The sequence below is a fragment of the Zeus faber genome (assembly GCF_960531495.2).
Source record: "Zeus faber genome assembly, chromosome: 12".
In the NCBI taxonomy this organism is placed as follows: Eukaryota; Metazoa; Chordata; class Actinopteri; order Zeiformes; family Zeidae; genus Zeus; species Zeus faber.
Window position 1 is genome coordinate 22277167 of NC_137196.1, and position 10000 is coordinate 22287166.

Below are 10000 nucleotides of genomic sequence, written 5' to 3' on the forward strand. Positions count from 1 at the left end.
GAGTGGGTAACAATGATAGTATAACATGACAAATCATAGGATATTGTACTTCTATACAATGTTATTGAAGAAGCAGCTCTGATTTCCGCAGGTAGGGCGTTCCAGAGCACAAGGCCCCAAGTGAGAATGCTCTGGAGCCTGCAGACTTCTTTTTGAATCTCGGAGTCTCTAAAAAGGGTCCAGATGGTGCATAGGGTACCACTAAATCAGTCAGATAGGAAGGTGCTCGGCCATGTAGTATTTTATAGGTAAGTAGCAAAACCTTAAAGTCCCATCTGAGGTACACCGGGAGCCAGTGCTAGGTGGCCCCTACAGGGGTAATATAATCAAACTTTCTGGTCCTGGTCAAGATTCTAGCCACAGTGTCTCGTACTAACTGAAGGCTTTTAATACTAGGCAGGCTTTTAATACTAGGCATGGGAAGTGCCAGAGAGCAAAACATTACAACCTAGGCGGGATGTTACAACTATGGACTATGGTCTCTGCATCACTCGTGGATAGAATGGGCCATATTCTAGCAATAATGTGAAGATGAAAGAATGCACTTCTGGTAATGTTCTTAATAGGCAGTTGAAAGGAGCGAGTGGGTGTAAATATAAATACTTTTTTTGTTTTTTTTTTGCTGAGCTACATTGGGTAATAGTACAGCTATCAAAGTTCAGAGTGGTATCATTCAACAGGTGCCTGTGCCTAGCAGGACCGATAACCAGCATCTTAGTTTTCTCAGAGTTTAGAAGCAGGAAATAACAAGACATCCACCATTTCGTTTCAGCCAGACATGCCTCTAGGGTCTGACCATTGCGTGCGTTAGTTAGTTCTTAGGGCATGTATAGTTGGGTGTCATCAGCATAGCAATGGAAGCCAATTCCATATTTGTGTGCAATATCTCCAAAAGGAAACATATAGATGCTAAACAGTAAAGGACCAAGTACTAATCCCTACGGGACCCCACAAGTAACACTACAATATTCAGAGGACACATTGCCATGCATTACATGGTGTGTATTTTCTGAAAAATAACATCTAAACCAGGAAAGTACCAAACCTCTAATGCCAATAGACGTGTCAAGGTGATCTCGCAATAGGTTACGGTCAACAGTATCAAAAGCAGCACTGAGGTCGAGTAATAACACTACTGAGGAGGTGACGGTGTCCATTGCTCATAAAAGATCATGAACCACTTTAGTGAGGGTTGTCTCAGTGGAGTGGAGCGCTCTGAATCCAGACTGAAATAATTCAAATGGACCACTGGAGGACATGTGATGAGTAATTTGTTGTGCTAAGATTTTTTCGGAATTTCGGAGATGAAGGGGAGGGGATCTGAGCAACTTTGACAAGGGCCAAATTGTGATGGCCAGACGACTCGGTCAGAGCGTCTCTAAAACAGCGGGTCTTCTTGCCCATCCTGCCTGCTGTCCGCCGCCGAAAGCACCTACAACGGGCACCTGAGCGTCAGAACTGGGCCATGGAACAATGGAAGAAGGTCTGATGAATCACCTTTTCTTCTACATCATGTGGATGGCCAGGGTTAGGGTCCGATCAGATGCAGCGTCTGTGGGATGTTCTGGAACAACAAGCTCGATCCACGGGGGCCCCACCTCACAACTTCCAGGACTTAAAGGGTCTGCTGCTAACGTCTTGGTGCCAGATACCACAGGACACCTTCAGAGCTCTTGTGGAGTCCATGCCTCCACGGGTCAGAGCTTTTTTGGAGGCATGAGGGGGAGCTACACAATATTAGTGGTTATTAGTGGTGGTTTTGATGTTGTGGCTGATCAGTGACGTATCATACGTAAAAACAGTTGTAATTTTGGGAATCTTACATTGATCGGTATCCCAAAATTCTATCTATCTATCCATCTATCTATCTGTTGAGGTATGTTCATCTTCTTCAAAGACCCATATTCACTTCGACTCAGATACTTGTGCCATCTTTGCATTCTCAATGACTTTGACATATCATTGTGTGATTGGATTATGTTTGTCCTCTTTCCTCTGCCCTTTTATATTCTGTATGTTCTGATCTCAGATCTCTCTCGTAAAAGAGATTTCAATCTCAATGAGACTACCTGATTAAATAAAGATCTCAATTCAATTCCTTTCATTCATTTATTCATTCATTCATACGCTGCACAAGCTCTACAGGTTCACATCCCCGCCCAACCCCATCTGGGGACAAGGCCATTTAAATGATCGACTAGCGCGTGCCACACACACACACACACACACACACACACACACACACACACACACACACACACACACACACACACACACACACCTGACCTGCTCCCAGCGAATGACCTCCAATTGTTCAGAAAATATAAGAGAGTTAAATGTGTATGTGTGTGTGTGTGTGTGTGTGTGTGTGTGTGTGTGTGTGTGTGTGTGTGTCACGGGCAAAAATTCAGGCATATCAATGAATGTACCTATGCCATCAGTGATAAGGCTGGATTTAAAGTACAGTGTTGTTGGTGTCTATAATAAGAACAACGATCATTTCTCGTGTCTCTTTTCCACTGCACCAAAGACCTGCCAACACTCGCCACCATTTGGCCTTGGCCTTTAGTGGGAAAGGTTACGATCAGCATTCATTCCGGGGACAAATGACTCCGCGGTAGTCATGGGTATTTATCGGCTATTTATCGGCTCCAGCTCCTATCGGCAGTGATGGGGACATGACATCCGTGTCGACGCGCTCATTTTCGCCCCGTTTACCGGACGTTGGCGCGTGAATAGATGAATAGACGCTCCTCCGACGAAACCGGAGGCGCGTCTCCGCTCCCCGCCGCCCAAGGCCCGGACTCGTCCCCCCCCCCGCACCGCGCGGGCGTGGATACCTCACGCTGCTTTGCGCTGGAAACACGACACGACCCTTTGCGTGACGTCGAACGTGAGACACGAGAGAAAAAAGAAAAGGCTCGTCCACTGGCTGTGGGAACGCTATGACCGGGTGTAAGACGCTTTATAATACTCCACCACTAGATGGCAGTACAACACCACTGCCACTCGCGTCCCTGTTAAAGGATCACAGACAGTTTTTAGTACTAGTTTTCTTTAGTATTTCACAATACTGTCTCTAATTTGGGATTTTGAACATTTATAACAACAGGGTGGGCGGTGGTGGAAAGTAACAAAGCCACTGCGTTCTTCAGGTATCGAAGTTACTCGGATATTTGGGAGACATTCCACTTTTACTCCCCTACAGTTAATAGCAACTATCAATAGGTTTTATTCATATAAAAAAAACTCCGTATTTATATTTATGTTTTTATGTGAATGACACCAACTAAACGACGTTTCTTTGTAGCTTGTGGTCAGGATCTGCATCAGCACTCATCTGCAGGAAAAAAAGCTCCAGTCGCACTTTATTTACTTTATTTAAGTATTATAAACTGTTTTATCGGGACACTGAATATGACTAAGTACTTTTAAATGTAATACTTTGAGTAAATGTTACCGCAAGTACTTAAATACCTTTATAAGTTACTGAATGTGGTACCTTTGCCGGTCATTTTGTGTCAGTATTTGCGCTTCATTAAAACAAGTCTGAGTACTTCCTCCACCACTAAATCCATTGGACCATTGAAAGTTTAGTCCCGAATAGTTTGCAGTATTCAATGCAACGATAACTGGATAACTGTCATTTTAAATTATCCCCATGACAGTTCACCCTTTGAATTTTCTGGGCATGCAAGTGCATTGTATCACCTGGAGGTGGCAGTGTTCCGCACCAGAGAGATGTCCAATTGTCTCTGGGCAGAAAAAGCTGAACGAATGAAATGTGATGAGAGGAAAAAAAAGAAAGAAAGAAAAAAAGTGCTAGTGAGAATGACGTCATCGTTTAAAGGGATAGTTCCAGAATGACGGAAGGAGAAGAAGGCCTGCCGTGGGTGACATTATTATCATAGACCGCTGTGGATAGATAGATAGATAGATAGATAGATAGATAGATAGATAGATAGATAGATAGATAGATAGATAGATGGATAGATAGATAGATAGATAGATAGATAGATAGATAGATAGACAGACAGACAGACAGACAGACAGACAGACAGGTAGATACATACATACATACATACATACATACATACATACATACATACATACATACATACATACATACATACATACATACATAGACGACAGATCGATAGATTTATAAATAGATAGATAGATAGATAGATAGATAGATAGATAGATAGATAGATAGATAGATAGATACATATATAGATACATAGATAGACAGACAGACAGACAGACAGACAGACAGACAGATACATACATACATACATACATACATACATACATACATACATACATACATACATACATACATACATACATACATACATACATACATACATACATACATAGATGGATAGATACATAGATGATAGATTTATAAATACATAGATAGATAGATAGATAGATAGATAGATAGATAGACAGACAGACAGACAGACAGACAGACAGACAGATACATACATACATACATTGATAGATGGATAGATACATAGATGATAGATGGATAGATTTATAAATACATAGATAGATAGATAGATAGATAGATAGACAGACAGACAGACAGACAGACAGACAGACAGACAGATACATACATACATACATACATACATACATACATACATACATACATACATACATACATACATACATACATAGACGATAGATCGATAGATTTATAAATAGATAGATAGATAGATAGATAGATAGATAGATAGATAGATAGATAGATACATACATATATAGATACATATATAGATACATAGATAGACAGACAGACAGACAGACAGACAGATACATACATACATACATACATACATACATACATACATACATACATACATACATACATACATACATTGATAGATGGATAGATACATAGATGATAGATGGATAGATTTATAAATACATAGATAGATGGATAAATAGATACATACATACATGCATGCATATGATAGATGATAGATTTAGAGATAGATAGATAGATAGATAGATAGATAGATAGATAGATAGATAGATAGATAGATAGATAGACAGCCTACTTTCCATGGAAACAGAGTCAGAGGCCGAGGCTCTGCCTTGTTTGCATACGACCTCAGCTCCAACGCCTCAGGCTAAACAGAAACACCATCCATTATGAGGAGTGGTTAACCAGCTCCCTCCCAAATTACAGTGACTCTGGGTTCCTATTTTACTGATTTAGTGGTAGTGTGGTTCCCCCTCTCATGTTACTGACTGTTTTAGTCAGACGCACTCGCGGAGGCTTTTCCTCCCCTTGTAAAAACCCGAGCCGGGTATTTGCCGGCCGTTAAACAAGCGCCGGCGGATGCTCACGCAGGAGTCGCTTAAAATCATTTTAAAAAATGATAATTAAAAAACAATGTAGAATCATGTAGAATTCACAACGTTTTTTGTATACTGCGTGTGCTCTGTGTATTTGGCGCGCGATCCCACAGGCTCCTCCCGGAGACGGAGGCTGTGGATCCCATGCCAAAAGTTACAACAAGGTATGCAGCCATCCCCGGCCTGTACACACACACACACACACACACACACACACACCGCAGATCGTCTAATAGAGATCGCTGACAGCCCAGATCATTCCTAGTCTAGTGTGGTTATATTATAATTTGTGTTTTACAATGAGCATTCTTCATTGTGAAACCTGGCACTACTATTGCTATTTTTTAAAGTTTGTGTATATTATCACTCGCCCAGTAAAGACACTACCTACTGTAAGGAATTTGGACCGGTTATTTTCACATTCAGATCCAATTACAATATGATAATGCTCTCCAAGAACTGAAGATGGAGATCGCCAGTTTAACCAGAACAAAAGGCAATCGGTGTTTTTTTGTTTTTTTTCCCGTTTGTTTTCTACGTTTTATAGACGCGGGACCTCCGGACGGCTCCCGAAAATTCCACTTTCACCCCGCTTTCACCTTGACCCCACCGTCTCCGGTCTCCGTATTGACGCCGGGTGGCAGGGTAGCGGTGACGACCAGCTGTGCAGAGGGGTCCAGATATAACACCCCGGTTATAGAGTTGACCCTGTTTCTAACCCGGTGGCGCATCTCCTGTCTGCGCCCCGACAGTCGGAGCGGCCCCCGACCAGACGACGTTTACCCAGCGCCGCCCGTTCCTCTCGCGCCCGCCCTCCTCCACGCCGTGACATGACATCTGCCCCGGTTGTAAAACTGACCTTTGACCCCGACGGGTCTAAAGATAGGTTTACCCTGAATACCGCCGCCGACACGTTGAGGCCGATTCGCCGGTGCAGCCGCGGGAGACTTCTGCCTCCGTCGAATGAAAACCCGTTGGGAGTCCATCTGAGTGACTGGTATTATATTAGACTCTTCCAAATTGATCCAGTTCTGATGGAATGGCTTCAGTGGGGCAATCATGCCATGTTCTTCAGCTGACCACGATTGCCCTGTTGCACGGCCTTTTGGCAGGAGCTCTTCTCCCAAAACTGGATCAATTTGAAAGATTCAGGTTGAAAAAAAAAACCAACTTCTCCTTTAAGAACCACTGACATAAGGCACTGTGCTCTGATATCCAACCTAAATTCCATCGAGGCGTTTGGTGAGAAATTGAGAGTTTATTGTTGTTGTTGTTGTGTTTTGGGTGCCGTCAGCTGTGGGGAACATGTGTCCACGGCAGACATATCCCTGTCTAAAGCGAAGAAGAAGGATCTCTCTCTCTCTCTCTCTCTCTCTCTCTCTCTCTCTCTCTCGCTCCCTCGCTCTCTCCCAGCCCCCTCGCGGAGCTTGTGGAGGGATTTTCCTTCCCACCATCTCATGCTAAAAACCCTATTTCCGGATTGTGTCGTTCACTCACTTGGCCTCCAAAAAGCACCGGGGAATGAGAGGCCATGGAAAAGTGAGTGTGGCGTTGTGGCTTCGGCGGTGGGGAGGGAGAGAGAGAGAGAGAGAGAGCGAGAGAGAGAGAGAGAGAGAGAGAGAGAGAGAGAGAGAGAGAGCCAGAGGGGGAGGAAAGGGGGGGGGGTCAGAGAGAGAGGGGGGGGGGCGAGCGGGAGACAAAAGTGAGAGAGTTGAATCGGGCCTCCTAACCGGCAAAGACAGGCCCCGAGCTGCAGCCCCGACCGAAATAGCGTGAGCAGCGAGCATCCTTGCGGGCGACGTAAATTCGAGCGCAATGGGCGTAATCGCACCGGGAGGGGTTAGACACGCAACGTAAACCATCCCCGCGAGCATGTGATGAGGGTGAGGATTCCTCTGTCGCAACTTGTCGTGTCCCTGCGTCCCCGCCCGCCGCCCGCCCGCCCGCCCTACCCCCTTGCCTGGGCTCATACGTCCCGCACGCCACCGCTCCTTCCCGGTTCCAACGCTGACGCACGGGCCGTCAGTGACCTGTTTACTTTGTGACATTTTCCGTGTTGACAAAGACTAACCCTCAATCTCTCTCTCCCTCTCCCTCCCTCTCTCCCTCCCTCTCTCTCTCCCTTTCTCTCCCTCTCTCTCTCTCTCTCTCTCTCTCTCGCGCGGGCGTAATTGTAAAAGAAGGGGCCGCGCGCAAGCTTAACAGGCCTTTGACCTTCAAGTGGCCACCGAACGCACTCCATCCTCATTAGGTAATTGAACAGGTTGAGTCCGCCCGCTAAGCTCATTCTTTTGCCCTGATTCCGCAAGGACGATTCGTCGGAAGCATAAAGGAAGGAACAACGGCGTCATACCAAGAGGGCAAAGCGGATGTGGGAGGATTTGGGCTCTTGTTTTAACTGCCTTTCCGTGCACTCTGATTTTAACCGTTGATTAATTCAGAGGTTCCCAGACGTTTTAAGGTCCCCTTGGAAGAATTGGCTTTCCCTTCCACCCCCCCCCCCCCCCCCCCCCCCACCACCACCAAAAAAGTTGTATTTGTTATTATCAAATATTATATTATTATATTACATATTATAATATATAATATAATATAATAATATAATTTGATAATATAATATTATATATAATAATAATATATAATATATATATGACCAAGTATATATATTATAATAATATAATAATATTATTATATTATAATAATAATATTATAATAATATTATTAATATAATAATAATAATAATAATAATAATAATAATAATAATAATAATAATAATAATAATAATATAAAATATTATTATAATTATTATATATAATATAATAATAGTATTATATTATTATATGTTTATATATTATTATATATATATTTATTTATTTATTGTTGTTTTGTTCTTTCTTTGTTTTTTCATAATATAAACAATATTGAAAGCAACCAAAATATATGAAAACATGTAAAACAATAAAATAAATAAGATAATGTTTCTTATATTTCATTTTATCGCTTTCTTTTTTTTAAACATTATTACACTTTTTTTATGGTACTTGTCAGTCTGTCTGGTTGTTCAACAATGCACCAACCCATACCGAGTCAAACTCCTCAAACTTGAAAATGTACTAGGTCAAAATGAACTGAAATAAAATAAAGATTCTACTTCCGCTTCTGAATCTGGTCATTTTGCTGCGGACCCGTCATGCGTATTCCTTTTCAAGACCCCGCTAGGAGGCAAGGGGCCGCAGCTTGGGAACCCCCTGGATCCATCCACGACAGAATGCAGTCACAGCAAACTCAATTTTTCGTCCATGACCGGGCTGCAGAAAGTGATAAAACCCTCTTTCTCTACTGGAACAGCCCCGGGGCGTAACCATTAGATATGACAAGAGAGTCACATAAGACACATACGGTACATTACATTAGGAGGGATTGTTTTGTTGGGAGGTCACCGCTCTTCGCGGTTCCAGTCAGCTCTTTCACACCGTGGCAATCTCTCTGCGGGATCTGTCGACTTTGTGGTGAAAAGGCCACACGGCGCAGGTGCCTGGTGGAGAGGGGCTGGAAGTCATTTGGGGTTTGAATGTTACCAAAGCCGGTGTAATCATTGTTTAGTAACACCCCGCGTCCCTTCGCAGTGTGTTAATAACGTAATTAGGATCGGTGCGGCAAGGCTATGTGCCATAAATCATGCACGGTTTCGTGTTTGCACTCATCGAATTAAAGATTTCAAAATAAAAGGCAGAGCGGGCCGATTCCTGGTATGCTCCCGAGACGTGTTTTGTTCCGTCATGTCAGAGAATGTTTTGTGCTCGTGCCAATCATTTCCATGCCGGTTAAACTGTAAAGACTACCGTGGAGGGAGAAAATGTAAAAATCTCGTATCTGGTGACCGCCACTCTGGGGTTCGGGACATTTCAGTTCGAGTGGGAGCAGTCGCTGCTGGGAAAATGCAGGACTGGTGTAGCATGCAAGGTCTTTATGATTTCTCAAAGCCATTCTCGGTGTGAATTAAACTGAATAAATAGGAACGCGCAAAAGAGCCCCGCTCCTTGTTATCGTGACGGTCCCCACGGTAATTCACATCCATGTAAGTTGAAACTCAAGAAACCTCCGTGATTGCACTCGCCGCTACTCCGACCTAACTCAATCAGGGTGAAATGTGGGGCGAAAAAAATAAATAAATCCAGAGCGAAGAATTACATTTAACCTTCGAGCGCCGGGCGCCCGGGCCTGCGGTCTTGAAAGGCACCGAGGTAGATCTTTACTCACACCGCCAAAAATAAACCACCGTCCCGAGCTTGTGTCATTAACACAGGTCACTGTCGCTGCCATTGTTTGTGCTGGACTCGTGTAATCCTAGATTCCTGCGTCCTTTCCTCTCATTGTTTTGGCTGCTCCTTGAGTGCTTAACACATGCTCCCAGAAAACCTCCATAAGACTGCTGTAAGCTTACACCTAATGCCACCCACTGTACGTGCAGCATGTGTGTGTGTGCACGCGCGTGTGTGTATGTGTGTGTATGTTCCTGCATGTGTCTGTGTATGTGTTTCTGTGTGTGTTTCTGTGTGTGTGTGTGTGCGTGCGCGTGTGTGTGCGTGTGTGTGTGTGTGTGTGTGTGTGTGTGTGTGTGTGTGTGTGT

General features: G+C 43.6%; 1 protein-coding gene across 1 annotated transcript in view; it reads right to left on the bottom strand.

Moving 5' to 3' along the window:
• The window catches only part of sgip1b (SH3GL interacting endocytic adaptor 1b), a gene marked incomplete at its 5' end in the record, with an annotated part of 23001 nt that extends 16794 nt beyond the window's left edge, over positions 1-6207 (bottom strand). The window contains 2 exons of the mRNA XM_080010446.1: positions 5981-6032; positions 6154-6207. Of these exons, the coding sequence (XP_079866572.1) occupies positions 5981-6032; positions 6154-6207 (106 nt within the window). The remainder of the gene's footprint in view (positions 1-5980; positions 6033-6153) is intronic.
• Positions 6208-10000: the final 3793 nt, after the last annotated feature.